Source organism: Drosophila willistoni (genome assembly GCF_018902025.1).
Source record: "Drosophila willistoni isolate 14030-0811.24 chromosome 2L unlocalized genomic scaffold, UCI_dwil_1.1 Seg168, whole genome shotgun sequence".
NCBI lineage: Eukaryota > Metazoa > Arthropoda > Insecta > Diptera > Drosophilidae > Drosophila > Drosophila willistoni.
Window position 1 is genome coordinate 8,471,195 of NW_025814047.1, and position 15,075 is coordinate 8,486,269.

General features: G+C 40.0%; 5 protein-coding genes across 5 annotated transcripts; 1 reads left to right on the plus strand and 4 right to left on the minus strand.

Moving 5' to 3' along the window:
• Positions 1–391: 391 nt before the first annotated feature.
• Positions 392–2,249, minus strand: LOC6652394 (CDK5RAP3-like protein). Its single transcript, XM_002074760.4, has 4 exons — positions 2,170–2,249; positions 1,926–2,100; positions 1,016–1,861; positions 392–953 (listed from the first exon to the last, which is right to left on the minus strand). The coding sequence occupies exons 1-4, from the start codon at positions 2,173–2,175 to the stop codon at positions 445–447; spliced, it is 1,536 nt and encodes a 511-aa protein (XP_002074796.1). The 5' UTR covers positions 2,176–2,249; the 3' UTR covers positions 392–444.
• Positions 2,250–2,953: 704 nt separating this feature from the next.
• LOC6652393 (endoplasmic reticulum metallopeptidase 1) lies at positions 2,954–6,022 on the minus strand. Its single transcript, XM_002074759.3, has 8 exons — positions 6,011–6,022; positions 5,293–5,948; positions 5,155–5,239; positions 4,977–5,097; positions 4,758–4,912; positions 4,128–4,692; positions 3,728–4,056; positions 2,954–3,633 (listed from the first exon to the last, which is right to left on the minus strand). Exons 1-8 carry the CDS (start codon positions 6,020–6,022, stop codon positions 2,977–2,979), a joined length of 2,580 nt encoding a protein of 859 aa, XP_002074795.2. The 3' UTR covers positions 2,954–2,976.
• Positions 6,023–6,465: 443 nt separating this feature from the next.
• Positions 6,466–8,661, minus strand: LOC6652291 (transcription factor grauzone). Its single transcript, XM_002074758.4, has 5 exons — positions 8,439–8,661; positions 7,550–8,352; positions 7,287–7,496; positions 6,857–7,232; positions 6,466–6,794 (listed from the first exon to the last, which is right to left on the minus strand). The coding sequence occupies exons 1-5, from the start codon at positions 8,559–8,561 to the stop codon at positions 6,540–6,542; spliced, it is 1,767 nt and encodes a 588-aa protein (XP_002074794.1). The 5' UTR covers positions 8,562–8,661; the 3' UTR covers positions 6,466–6,539.
• Positions 8,662–8,841: 180 nt separating this feature from the next.
• On the plus strand, positions 8,842–12,336 carry LOC6652290 (U2 snRNP-associated SURP motif-containing protein). Its single transcript, XM_002074757.4, has 11 exons — positions 8,842–8,931; positions 9,001–9,117; positions 9,178–9,464; positions 9,522–10,158; positions 10,226–10,269; positions 10,328–10,660; positions 10,715–10,957; positions 11,023–11,206; positions 11,264–11,510; positions 11,573–11,940; positions 12,008–12,336. The coding sequence occupies exons 1-11, from the start codon at positions 8,893–8,895 to the stop codon at positions 12,296–12,298; spliced, it is 2,790 nt and encodes a 929-aa protein (XP_002074793.1). The 5' UTR covers positions 8,842–8,892; the 3' UTR covers positions 12,299–12,336.
• Positions 12,337–12,349: 13 nt separating this feature from the next.
• Positions 12,350–14,251, minus strand: LOC6652289 (E3 ubiquitin-protein ligase RMND5A). Its single transcript, XM_002074756.3, has 2 exons — positions 13,975–14,251; positions 12,350–13,903 (listed from the first exon to the last, which is right to left on the minus strand). Exons 1-2 carry the CDS (start codon positions 14,075–14,077, stop codon positions 12,690–12,692), a joined length of 1,317 nt encoding a protein of 438 aa, XP_002074792.1. The 5' UTR covers positions 14,078–14,251; the 3' UTR covers positions 12,350–12,689.
• Positions 14,252–15,075: the final 824 nt, after the last annotated feature.

Genomic DNA, 15,075 nt, shown 5'->3' on the forward strand with positions numbered 1-15,075 from the left:
AGTTATCTAAGGATTATAACAATTTAAGTGGAAGTTTAAAACATTTAATGTCTAAGACTAATTTTATGATTAAACAAAAAATAAAACAAACAAACATATTCAAAAAGGACATATAAACAAAGCCAACAAAACTTCATAATAATAAAATTTAAATTTGTATTCTGGATACAAAAAAAAAAAAAAGAACAAAAATAAATAAAATGTAAAACGGCACTTAAAAAAAGAAACAAAAAATAAAACAATAATAAATAAATAAAATTTGTATATTTAATAAAAATAGCAAAATAAAAATGAATAAAAACTTCTTTTAAAAAAATGACCAAACAATGTTTGATTGAAGATCGGGTTCCAGAACATTATTAAATGCTTAAAGTGAAGACAAAGTTGAAAATTACGTCCAACAGTTTGAGTTTATTTATATCAATTATACAATGGAATAAAATTTCAATTAACACCTCCCATTAGATTAACAATTCTATTCTTATAACGCTTCGATATATCCTTTTCGATATGCGATTGCAAGACACGCGTCTGCTGAAGCAGTTCATCCAAAACAGGATTTAATTGCTGGCGTTGTTCACGTAATTCCACAGCCTTCTGCTTTAGCAAATCTCGGTTACTACGCAATTTCTCCACTGCTTTATTCATTTGCTGCAGTTTGGTGGCCAAAAGATTTGCGTACTTGGGCGAATGCTTCAGTTGGAAAAGGTGACGTGTCTGCTCATCAGATGTCTGTTGAATAATTCTTTCGGTTTCGTGGAGAAGCTTACGTATACTCTCCGCATCATGGCTGGCCATGTTGTCCATAAGAGAAAACATTATGTTGCTTGCAGACGACTCCAGTTGATTTAACTCGAAGAGACGAAGACGCAGGAATGATTCCAGTTCATAGATTTCGTCAAAAAAGCGATCTCGATAGGTTGGCGAGTCCAAAAGAGTATATGCCTGATCACCTGTTAAAAGAAAACATTTAATTTTAATTCTGCGACTTAAGCAATTTTCAAATTGGTCATACCCTTGGCTGTGCCACCATCCATGCCTGTGCCCTCTACCACAATGCCATACTCTTCTACGGGAATATCAAAATTAATTTCAACGGCATCTGTGGGAGCACTCTCAATGCCCCAGTCAATGTTGCCTCCATCGGTCTCCGGGAGATCAACATTTCCGAAGTCACCATAGTCAATGATCTCGGCCGAAACAGTGGAGGAAGTACCACCATTATCGTCTGTACCAAAGTCAATTTCATTGCCAGCATTAATGGCTTCTTTGCCGGAATCACCAACAGTCAAATTTAATCTGATAGGTGGCTCCTCTACAACTAATGGCGCTTCCTTATGTATATATTGATATACTGTGGTGTTGCCAAATTCCACTAAATGTCTCAAAATGGGAAGTCCTTGCTGTTGGCCACTAACTTCGGCATACAGATCGAAGGCTGACTGAATTCTGCCTATATTTTGCAATGATTTTGCGTAGAGTTCCGGCAATCCAGACAAGACTTCTATGAACTCTGCATGTAGATTGTCCTCCTTTACACCCAACTGCTCCAAAAGGGCCGAATGCTCAGCTAATAATTGAGTCTCCGGTTTGTTCAAGTCATGGGCACGCTTTAGGCAATCGTCGGTTTGTTGCTCCAGCTTGGTCATTTGCTTTCGCAGTCCTGGAATCTCATAGTTGATATTTCTGACAAAAATCTGAGCCGTTTCAGCCAGATATACGGAATTCTTTTCATAAAGTCGGCATATTTCCTGCCAATCTTTCATGCGCTGACTGCCGTATGAACCAAAAACGCTTTTTGTATCCTTTTCAGTTTGTTTAAGGATCTCAATGATCTCCTTAACGTGAAAATAGTTTATATCTAATTAAAAATGACGGGTAAATAATTGCATTCCATTTGGAACTAAACGAGTTCTTAAACTCACTTGTTTTTGCCAGCAATTGAATCAATTGGTCATTGGAAGGCATATCTTGCAAGGCATTTCGGATTTTGTTATGAATTTCTCTAATCTCCAGCTGACCATTTTTGGGAACGATCCGTCTGCTTATTAGCCAATCTTGCAGCTTTAAAGTGTGAATGTCAATGGGAATTTCTGATTCCTGAAATAGACAATTTTAATTATTTAATGTCAATTTAAACAATTTAATGTTCATTTATTCCAAACTTACATTCATTTTCAATATTGTTTTTGTCCACGCAAGCTGATTCTTGTTGTTGTTGCTATTGTTAGAGATCAGAGTTGTCCGATGACAAAAAACGATAAATTGAAACCGATAACAAGCTTAAAATCAATCGAATCTTTATGATTTTGATTTTAAGACTATTGAATACAACAATCAATATTGTATAATAGATTCTGTGTAAAATAAACAATTAACTAACGTTTATTGTATTTTGAATATTTATATATTTATACACACCTACACAATGATATGGTATTTATGCGTTTGATGTTCTTATCATATACTAACTTTATTACTACTTTTATTAAATTTATGAATTTCTTAAGTTCAATTCAAAGAAAAGTTTTTATGACTTACGTTTTCTTTTACAAATATCCAAGATGATAAGATAAATTGTATTTCAAGTATCATGCAAACCAGTTCAAAAACAAAAAGTGTTTTCGAGAAATACGCGTTTAAAGGGTTCGATGCACTTTCGTATAGCTTTTTAACGACGACGAATTTTAAAAAATTATTTTAACTAAATATTCTACAAAAGTTACAGATGCCATTTGCGAAAAAAAAATAGTTTCTTTGTTCAAAATAAATTTACAAATATTCTCCGGAAAAATTATTTACACACCTACATTTTTAGCTTATATTGAATAAACATAGTTACAAAATGTCACAAGGGAAAACGACTTCACTTAAATATATACTTAAATATAAAATTACATTTCAAAGGTATTATTTTAAAATTAAAACAACGAAATAATACAAAGTGCAAAGCAAAATTAAAATTTATTTATTTTTTTAGAAAACAAAACGTTGAAAGTATGATGTCCATTCCATTACATAGACGAAGTCGGGAAAGGAATTCAAAAAGTCCAAGGTAACATTATCCCGATTATAGTCGTTACTTACATATTGACCAACAACCCCCAGCTCAAATATAGGACGATTGAAATTGTCGCTTCCATTAGACACATTAAAATCAATGTGAAACTTCAATGAGGAGTTATCCGAGCCATAGGAGAAGTATATATGATACGGTAGCCTTGTCGGTATGTCACTGATAAAGGACCATCCCTCTAACTCCACATCCTCTAGCGGTTGAATGTATAAATTCATATGATGCGGACCATTCAATTCGAATTCAAATCGCACAGTTTTGCCGCTCGGTAAAATGGTTTTGGCTTGCAAATCAAGGGTTACAGTTCCTGGTAAAATGACTTCATCTGCACGGGGTAACCAACCAGCGTGAGCACGGGCTCCGCACCAGCTATTCCAAAAACAAGGCAATCCACACATCACGTATTTATCACAGTAAGAGGACACGCCATCCAAGCCAGTCAAATCAACAGAGTCAACAAAAGGCAAGTAAGTCCTCCTATCTTGATAGTCAAAATAGTAACCCGAATCGTTTACACTCAAGGAGCCATCATAATCATAGAATGTGCGACGAGTGTGCTATAAAAGATAATAATGAATGTGTCCATTAATGACTCGACCATTCATATCATAAAAATAACAATTTTATCTTAACAAACTCTACAACACTTACCAGAATGGTTATTCGCATCGCACTAGTTTTGGCGCGATAAGGAAAGCCAATGCTGGAGACAGCAATCATGCAGAATACAAAAGTGACCAAACATAGTCCAAGCAGTATTAGCTTCGGCCAACGAAATATGTTTATGAGAGGAGCCACAAATCCAAGGGCCAACAATGTGCCCAAAGCGCATACCAGAGCTATCATTATATCGGGATTGGTGGTGGTCCCATTGCGTCCCATCATGGGGAAGAAAACCACAAGGAATGTGTAAAACAGATAGCAAATATATAGGAATGGCAGCATCTGTAAAACTCCAACAAAGATCACCCAGCGAAGCCCTCGAAATAAAATGAAAAAATAATAAACAATTGTGAAACTAATTTGAAATACGAAAATCTCAAAATCTCACCCCTATCATGTAGAGTACTAAGTAAATTAATCAAAAGCGCAGCTTCATAGAAAATCAGAGAAATCATACATAAGTACGTAGAGCGTATCCCAATCGAAGTCAGTATAATGGCCACCACAGCCAGGATAACACAATGACTATGTAGACCCATCTGCAATTGATAGCTGTGACTGATTTCGTTACACGGACGTAGAGAGTAGTATAAGGTAAGGGGCAAGGCCAAACCTATGACACCTGGACAAATGTAGAGGCCAAAGACGAGCCAGTTATTGCTAAAATACGTTAGCGATCTGTCGCCAGCATCAAAGATTACGGCCATAAGCAATGACAAGCCAATGCATAGAAGATAACCCACAATACAAAGCGCCAGTATAATGACAAAGTCGATTAACACTCGGTTTAATGATCTCTGGGAAACCCGAGCGATTCGCCAGAGGGAAACAGCCACAAGGACTAAACTAATCACAGCAACGCAGCAGTTCAATATAATTCCAGTCGTTTCTGTATAATAAACCAGGAAGAGACCGAGGAAGTCAAAAAATACCGAATGTCCTTCGCTATGATCCTGCAAAAAGAGACTCCCAGAAGAGTTATCAATTAAAGAAAATAAGATAAATATAAATTATCCACCTGGGGGTTTAGCATTTCGCTGGCATTGGTGAAGGCTCTCACCAAAGCTAGCACATTTTCACCTGTACTTTGCACCGAACGACCAGGTATCACAGCAAAATTGTCGAATGCAGTGTGATAGACGTAACCATTCTTTATCTGTGCCATATCCAGACCTTATTTCATAATAGTAACTCAATAAGTTAATCATCTATAATGACATTTTCGAGCAGGACTCACCTGGTACATGACCAAAGTCTCGGAAAATCCGAAAATCAGTGTCAGATGGCAGCATCCCCGATTGGAAGATCTCCTCAGCTAACGTTGTGGCAAATGGATGTATGGCATTTTGTTTGTAATACTAAATACATATCCATAAGAAAAGTTTGGAGTCAGCTAGTAGAAGGATATTACTTGCCTTCATTAACCAAGGATGATCGGGACCACTTTGAAATAAAATATCCCGTCCGCCACTACCGCCGACGTCTAAATTGATGAGGGCTCTGGATAATCAAGGTGAGATTATTTCTTTCAAATCGACTTATTTGTAACTAACTTGCAATTGGTCGCCCATTTGTGCTGGGTGATAAAACCATGGGATGCTTGCAATGGATTTTCCTCAGCTCCATTGAACAGAAAGACAATGGGATGTTCGAAGACAGTAGGGGAGATGGCCATTTGACGCAATACCTCAAGCATTACTACAACCATTATGCCATCATCACCAGTTCCGGGGCTACCTGGCTTTGAATCAAAATGACTGTTGACCAATAAATAAGACGAACTGTTAGAGCTCCGTGTGCTTAGCTTAACGACAACATTTTGTATGCCCTGATACATATTGACCATGGAATTGAGCACATATGCTCCTGAGACCTGTTGGACATCCAGTTCCAGATCATAGAGATCTTTTCGCATATCAATGCGAACTTTTTCAAGTGCCTCAAGAAGGAACGAGACTGTAGTCACTTCATTGGCAATACTGCCCACAACTTTGGGCCCGATGCGATCATAGGAATACAGCAATTGTTGAGCTCGTTCCGCTACAAATTCTCCTGGCTTCGATGGCTCGTCTTTGACTTTGACAATATCGGGCAATCGATTAAAAAGGGGAATCACAATCGCAAAAACGAGAAGAACCCAAAAAAGTAAAAACGGAGGCGCATGGTACCAAGGCAGCCGCTTTCTGTGTACGGTGTCTAATTTATCATTCTGAAAATGTTGTTTTAACCACTTGAATGCAATATCAATTATTAAAATACATTTTAATGTACCTTTTGTCGCATTTCGTGCTGTCGTCGCGACTTTTAATCGTCTACTAACACCCACGGAATGAAGCAAAAACCTTGTCTTGACCATTCGTTTGGTTGATTGCAATCAATTGCTCGTAAAGATTATACTGATACTGAAAGTAAATTTTGTAGTTTCCTATCTGCTTTTAAATGCCAACTGCTTCCTATGAAGCATGATGTGTATCCCTATAGGTAGATGACCACCAAAACCCTCTTATCTTATCCGTTAGCAACGGACTGAAACCACATTAGGGGCTCGTTTCCATATTATTTTATTCTCGTGTTATTAATTTTTATATCTCGCATCCGATACGACTGAGCGGCAGTGTATTTTCAAAGTGGTGTCATTTCTTACAAAGTTTTCCAGTTTTGACGATTAATGTGATGAAAGAAAATCTATTCAGGTAGATGTTCGTCAAAAGGTAAAGCAGAAAAAGTTCATTTGTTAATTTTATTTTAAAAATAAAACATAAAGCGAAACTAAAATGTAGTGATGTGGAATTTAAAATTTCTATGCTGTGTAGTCATTGACAATGGCAGGGTCGGTTGATTCGGCGGGGCCGGAGGCATCTTCTCGGAACATTTGAGCCACCTGGGCGCTAGGGAGTATTTTTTGCGAACTTCCCGTTTTTGTTTTCCGCCATATATCCCACTCAACTGGATGCATTTTCTTCTTATGCGAATGCATATTCGCATTTGAGTTAAATGTGCGTGGACAGAAAGGACATTTGTACAGTGGTTCGCCCGTATGCTGGGCCATGTGTTCCTGTAATGGAGAATCAATGGTTATTAGATGGTGATATAGATGTTTCGCTTACTATCATTTACTTTAAGACTAATGTCCTTCTTGAAAGTCTTGCCGCACTGTTCGCAGGTATATATGACATTTGAGTGGGAGTAGCGTTTGTGTCCGATTAGAGCCCGAGAGTTCTTGCAACTCTTGCCGCACTCAGAGCAAATGAAGAGTTTGCCTTCGTCATTGTGACGCCGCAAATGTTGCTTGAGATTATCCTCATCTTTTAGCCAACTCTCACAATCGGGACGGGGGCATTTTATACGTGGTCCACTTTCCTCAAAATGCAGTCGAACGTGCTTCTCAAAGACAGCTTTATCCTTAATCTTTTTACCACAAACATGACAGACATTGGCCGCTTTCCGATGCTGCATGCTTATGTGGACCTGCATATGATACTCGGTCGCAAAGCTACCAAAATTATACATTTAGATATAACAAATCATTAATTTCATCCTTACTTACGCATTATGTTTGGGACATTCTGGACAAATAAACTTTCGTTCATTCGCGGGCACATGAGAGCCCTTGTGCAGCTCCAGAAGGTTGCGTCGTGAGAAACGCTTGCCACAATCCTCGCACTGGAAATCACACTCCTCATCGGGAACATGATGGACCAGCCAATGAGCACGTAATACACTTGAATTAGCAAACACCTTGCCACAGTCCTTGCACCTAGGAAGAAAGGTTAGATCCTTGGAAAAAGAATCGTCGGCGTGGCTACAAACTTGATATACTCGGGGTTCTCATGACGGCGGGCATGCTCCTGGATCAGGCAACGTTTATTTAGCTTTCGACCGCAGCATTTTATGTAGGGCCGCTCATCCGGATGTTTCTCTTTGAAATGTTCGCGGATGCCATCAAAATCTTGGGCCAAAAATATGCATAGCTCGCAACCCATTACAATATACCGCTTAATAAGCTCCTCGTCCTCTTTGCAGAATGGTGGCCACCTTTGCAGAGTTTTAAAGGTTCTCCTTCCGGGCTCACGTTTTTGACTTTTTGTTTTGCCTTTGGACGCATCCTTTTGTTTGAGAAGCGGTCTTTTCGATTGAGTTTTTACGGGTTCCCGCTTCCTTTTGCGTCCACTTCGGGTGATAATTAAATCTATATCATCATCGTCTTCACTTTCTTCCTCATCCTCGACATCATCATCGTTATCATTATCATCATCATCATCGGCATCATCGTTATTATCGCCGTCGACCATACTTTCAATATCTGGGGAATCCCTCTCTTTCTTAATATCCATTCGGTGCTCTTCTTGTTTTGCTGGAGCCGGCTTCACATCCAATTCGTCCAAAGGATTCACATTTATGTTGATATCATTGTCCACAGCCAAAACATCCGCTGGCATCATTACCTCCTCTGGCCAATTGGCACTGACCATTTCTGGGTCCTCCTTGAATTTGGAAGTTGTGGCATAAATAACCTGAGCCTCTTGTATGGAAACGTAGAATTGGTGAAATTCCGACACCTGAGTCCAGCAGACATTACAGATTACCTTCGAGATTTCATCGTTTGGCTGAACCTGCAGAATATTCATATGTCATTATTATTTTTATTTGTGTGTGTATAAGAGGAAGAGGCGAGTTTATCAATTCAATTTGGACATACCTCAAACCAAAAATGCTGGCGTAGAACTTCAGCCACTTTGTTGTCCACACAACTGGGATCAAAGATCTGTAGGCACATCTGGGACCCACGTACTCCCCTCAAGCACAGGCGACAGATGTCCATTTCGTGTACAATGCACTTTAATTCATTAGAAAAAAAAATATTGCTTGTAATTTACAAATGTCTAGTGTTAGAGATGGAACATTTTGCAGGCGACTGGAGAGCACTATGTAACAACATTTTTTTTTCACTTGTGGTGTACGTCAAATATTAAATATTCCTGCAAACCCATTTGAAATTTCACCAAATATTAATTGCATTTAATTTTAAAATATAATAAATATTTCATTTGCTTGTAGACTGTTTAACTGGTAGCTCAGTGTAATCGTTCTGAAGTTATCGATTGTGTTGCAATCTCTGGTGTTGGCACTTCTACCCAGAGTAAAACGGAAAAATGAGTAAACAAAAGGAAAAGGATGCCTCCGCCGTAAAGGTAATTTAATTGGATTGTAGCACCAACTGCATATTCCTCTAAGCTATGCCACAAACTTTATTCGTTTAGCGCATCAGTGAAAAGAAGCTGGAAGCCTTTACAGTGGGCACCTTCTCCAAGCGGCAACTGTCGAAGAAGGAGTTAGAGGAGCAAAAGAAAAAAGAAGATGCGGCTGCTGCGGCGCATGTAATTATACAAATACCATTGTGCGATGGAATAGTTATTTTCATTTGAATCCCCCAATAGGCTTTCAAGGAGTTTGTAGAAACTTTTCAGGAGGCCCCCACTCCCTCGTCGAAAGTGTGGGTTAAAGCAGGCACTTACGATGCTGGTTCCAGGCGCGAGGATAAAAGCGAAAAAGGAAAGCTATATAAGCCTGGTTCAAAGCTTGTCGAGAAAAGTGCCGCCGAGAAGGCCGAGGAATATGCTAAATTACTGGCCTCGGATCTTAAAAAAGATTCTGGTCCCCTGAAAAAGAAGAACCAAGAAAAAAAGAAAAGCAATTTGGAACTATTCAAGGAAGAGCTGCGGCAGTAAGTTTCTTTAGTAGTCAACGATAACAGTTCTTTTCTATTCCAAGTTTCTTTTAGGATCCAAGAAGAGCGCGAGGAGCGTCACAAATACAAACATCTAGCTGTCTCCCATGTTGCTTCATCACAAGCACAGCAAAGCCAAAGTAGTTCAGATAGTGGCGGTGGCGGTGGCGGAGGAGGAGGCGGGAGCAACTCCTCATCCTCCAGTAACTCGCAACAGACGTCAGGGGCCCACCCATCTGGTTCATTTGATACTGGAGATCCCAATACAACAAATCTGTATTTGGGCAATTTAAATCCAAAAATATCTGAACAACAATTGATGGAGATTTTCGGTCGTTATGGTCCGCTGGCCAGCATTAAGATTATGTGGCCCCGTTCCGAGGAGGAGAAACAACGTGGACGTAATTGTGGTTTTGTGGCCTACATGAGTCGCAAGGATGCTGAGCGAGCACTAAGAACGCTTAATGGTCGTTATGTCATGGGCTATGAGATGCGTTTGGGTTGGGGCAAGACGGTGCCGATTATGAATACACCCATTTTTGCTCCGCAGGCTCTGCTAGAGTTGACTATTCCTCCCCCACCATCTGGCTTACCATTTAATGCCCAACCCCCTCTTAGTGAAAAGGATACTTTGCCAAAGAAGAATTACAAAGAGTATGACAGCATAGAGGAAAAGGAGAACATGGAAAGGGTAAGAACAGGATAAAAGAAAGCTAAACCCATTGCAACAGAAATAATATGGCATTTATTTTTTTTAGATTCTTCATAAATCCGTGGTCAAAGTTTTTATTCCTACAGAGAAGTATGATTATCTTGAGGCATTAATTGCGTGTATTTGTTAATGTGAATCTTTCGCTTAGATCTGTTTTAAATGTTATCCACCGCATGATTGAGTTTGTTATACGTGAGGGACCCATGTTTGAGGCTCTTATCATGAGTCGAGAAATGGAAAATCCGCTTTTCTCTTTCCTTTTTGACAACGAAAGCCCAGCTCATATATACTATCGCTGGAAGCTCTTCTCACTTCTTCAAGGGGATACACCCACAGAGTGGCGTGAGAAGGAGTTTCGCATGTTCAAAGAAGGCCCTGTATGGCGGCCACCTGTTGCCAATTTCTATACACAAGGAATGCCCGATGATCTAGTGGTGGATCCTGATGCTCCAGTAGTCCACAAGGGTGCTCTATCCAATGCGTAAGTTGGTTCAAAATTTGACAATTGGAAAAATTCTTTAAGGTCTTCTTTTAGGCAACGCGATCGTCTTGAAGATCTGATCAGACACTTGACTCCGGAACGGGCACGAATAGGTGATGCAATGATTTTCTGTATTGAGCATGCCGATGCAGCCGATGAAATATGCGAATGCATAGCGGAATCTTTGGCAAATGCCACTACATTGGCATCCAAGAAGATAGCTCGGCTTTACCTACTTTCGGATATTTTGCACAATTGTACTGTCAAAGTGGCTAATGCATCATTTTTTCGCAAATCGTATGTAAAATTAACCTAAGGAAGGCAACAAGAACCCTAAATTTTATGTACATTTAATTTTACAGAGTGGAAAAGCAATTGATCGAGGTATTTGAGAGTCTGCATACATACTATTTAAATATTGAAAGTCGACTCAAAGCCGAAGGCTTCAAATCACGCGTTTGCAATGTTATTAAAACATGGGAGGAGTGGACTATTTATCCCAAGGAATTTCTAGCCCAACTGCGGTCCACGTTTTTAGGCAGACAGGTTCAACAACACAAAAACAAAAATTATGAAAATAGGCGAAAATTATGTACATTATAGTTTGTTCCACAGCCCCAAGCTTCACCACAGGCCGAGGAATCGCGCTCAGAAGAGGCTTTTGATGAGGATATAGATGGAGCACCGCTTTCAGGTGAAGAAAAGGACGACGAAGATCTCGATGGTGTTCCACTTGATGGAGCCGCTTTGCTTAAAAGCGCCCTAAAGCGAGCAATGCCAGACGCGGCGAATTCTCAACGAGAAACTCATAAGAGAGACGAGTATCACGACGAAATTGATGGCATACCGTGTAAGAATTGATAGCTGAGATAGAGACTTAACAATATTTATTTATTTTTCTGTTTGCTTTAGTGGATGAGGATGTAGATGGCGTCCCTCTGGAAAAGATGTCAAAGCCTACGGAGAAGGTCAAATTACCAGGATTTATTCCATCGAAATGGGAAACTGTTGATCCGCAACAAGTCGAAGCACAAGCCATAACCACCAGCAAATGGGATACATTGGATCCACCAGATCCACCAAAGTTTTTCAGCTCTGATGAGGACAGCGATGGCGATAGCTCCGAAAAATTCAAAGAAGAGAAGCGTCAAAAGTTACGAGATATTGAATTAAAGGCCATTCAATATCAAGACGAACTGGAGTCGGGCAAGCGACGCTTAGAGCCTGGTTGGACCTTATTCGAACAAGTTGAATACTTTCGCAAACGCTTGCTTACCCAGGTTGGCTTCTATTTTAAGAGAAGACTTAATTATATTCGTTCGTAACTTTTTGTTGTCGTATTCGTAGGACTCAAGATCAGAAACTGTGGACTCTCCGCTCAGTTACATGCACTCTTCCTCCTCCAAATCACGCAGCTCTAAACGAAGCGAGAGTCCGGCTCATTACAGCTCCAGCTCACGTAAACGTTCGCACTCTCCAGCAGGAGAAGGTAGTCGCCGACGGGACTATTCGCCGGATACATCACGCAGCTCTCGTTCCTCTAAGCGTGATCGACGGGAAGACTCGTATGGAAGCAATTCCTCTTCCCCTACCAGACATCGCGCAGAGAAAACAAGCAAGCTGAAGTACAGACACTAAGCAAGGCGGTTAACGAATAAACTATAATTAAATTTTGATGCATTTCTCGAATATCTTCTCAAATACTAAATTTCAATTTATTTTTAAATACGGTATATATATATATAGTGTATAGATTTATTTAAAATCTAAGTGGGCTTAGATAAAGTAGAGGAATTTCTGAAAGCCAGCTGAACCCATCATACCACTTAGATTCCGCTCTGCGTCATCAAGAATTTATTTTTAAGGAAAACTTCTTCAGACCCGATCATCTTCCTAGAACTAGCTCCAGTTATATCCATGGCCCAGAAAAACCAACAAAAGGCTAACACACACCACTTGTTATTATCATTGGTGGTGGGGGGATTGGGGGTTAAATATATAGTAATAAGAACTAGTCGGCATTACCGACCTAAAAGTAAATCCTTACAGCCTCTTCGGCATTTTGCTCAACGGGACAGTAGGGACATTTGAGTACATGGCCATTGCTGAGCTTATGCAATGCATCATTGGAGATGACATGGCCGCAGGTCAACTTCTTGGGCGGATTGTCCTCGGAAGTCTGCTGGCGTAAGATAGGGCAGGCAAATATAGAGTGAAATCGAAACTCTGGCTGGAGATCGATTTCAATGGGTAGCTCATCGCAACCATTCCACATGCCCAGGACCTGGCGCGATTGCATCACTTGTTTGATATTAAGAAGAGCGGGCAGTGCAGTACATCCTGCATTGACTACAACCGATAGAGCGGAGTTCTTGCTGATTCCGAGCAATTGGCAGGCGTCTTTTAGGAATATGAATGACAATTCAGTCCACATTTCCTGGGCAAGAAAATGCTTGTAGGGCGAATTCTCTAGCCCTCCTGGTAAATATATAAAGCTGGCCATTAGATTGGCTATCTCATGCTCATAACGCACAGCGAATTTTTTAAAATGTGTGCGTGCATAGACAATCGCTTCATGCTGTGATTCCAGGCCATAGGAGACCAACTGCATAAAGCGCATGCGGTGCAAACGAAACTCAATTAGCGAATGTCTATCCAGAAGCTGCTGGGAGAAACGCATGGTCCATCTTAATGCATCGTCCAATTCACGTTTCTGTATTTTCACCCAAATGCCGTAGATGTCGGCGAATTCTCGCTCCGAGTCAAACACATCCTGGGCATGCTCCTCGGTCATTTTGCATTCCTTAATTAATGTGCGAGCCACTTCGTCCATACCCTGGCGACAATAATGCTTGGCTATTGCCTTATTCAGCAGCATTAAATTCTCATCATCCAACAAGGCATCTACTCTCATGGTTGAAGTGAAATCGGCAGTAAAGTTTCTGTCAATAACCTTGCCTATTTTCGAAATGGATCCATGCAGGTCCCGATGCTCTGTAGATAGCTTTTGGACCCTTTCATTGCATTTCAAAATCGCCTCACGGATAATCTCCATTTGACGATCTGTCAGACGTTGCGGAGCTGCTGGTTCCGTCTCCACCTGCATGTGCATACCATGCTCAATATCCATTGGATCGTCCACACTACCACTGCCAACTTGTGTGCTTGAATTCAATGTCGTCACTGTTTGTTCAGCCTTGCCCAGTACTTTCACCAACTCGGACATCAGGGAAGCTATATCACCTATATTTGTAATTAATTATTAAGATGTAAAATTCGATATTTAACTTGTTAATGCCATAATAATATGTCACCTATTTCAGCCGATGCATTTTCGTGAAGCTGCTCCAATTTTGTGACGACTCTATCTAGGTCCTTCTCCACTGAGGCACAGGCCCAAACTTCGTTGTTGTCCATGGAGGAATCCAGGAATCCACTCTTCGGCAACCTTTACAACGAAACTGGATCGCAAGTGGTTAGCTATGGGGCTTTTACTCAAAATACAGGGGAGAAAAATACAATTTTTCAGATAATTATAATTGCGTATTTTTTTTTTTTTGCGGGGGAACCGACTAGAGTTGCCACAAGTTATAACCAGACACAAAACAAAGAAAGCGTTGCCACATCGACGAATAATTCGAAACCTCGGCGAAAAATACCAAACCTGCGAACGGCGAATACTAAATTTCCTGTTGTAATCAAATTATTCAAATTATATCAAAATTGTTTCATCAGGCATAAATAAAGACAAGACAAAATGTATGTCCGTAAAGTTAGCGACGCTGTTAAGTTTGAGTTAGCGACGGTCCTCTGTTAACCCTCTGTTAACTTTTTTGCAATTTTTAATTTTCAATTTTTTCGTTATTTATTAACTTTTTTGGATGAAATAAAGTTGTATTTTGTTAAGAAAATCAAAATCTATTGATTTAACTAGTTTTTGAGGGGTTTTCAACGTTCCTAGTATTAAAAATTTGCACTGGAAAAATCGGCTCCCCACATTTTGGAGCATAGCTCCACTCAGGGTCACCATCAAGCAATGCACGATACGCCAAAATGAGCGCTACATATTCAAGAGTGTCACCAGAAAGTTTTATCAAAGTCTACTGAGCAGTTTTTGAGAAAATCGCTTATCAGTGGAGCAACCTATGATTTCGCTCCATACAAAAATCGTAAAAAAAATTGCATTCGAATTTGAGCTCGAATATCTCAGCTCAGAGCCACCATCAAGCAATGCACGGTAGCTTGTTCGATTAGGGGATATTTCAAGAGTGTCTTATAAAAGTTTTATCAACTTCTGCTGAGCAGTTTTTGAGAAAAAGGCTTAACAGTGTAGGTACTTTTTTGTGTGCAAATTTATTGATAAGGCTGGCGGGAGCTCCAGAACCGGAACCAGTTTTCGGAACCAATGAACCAGT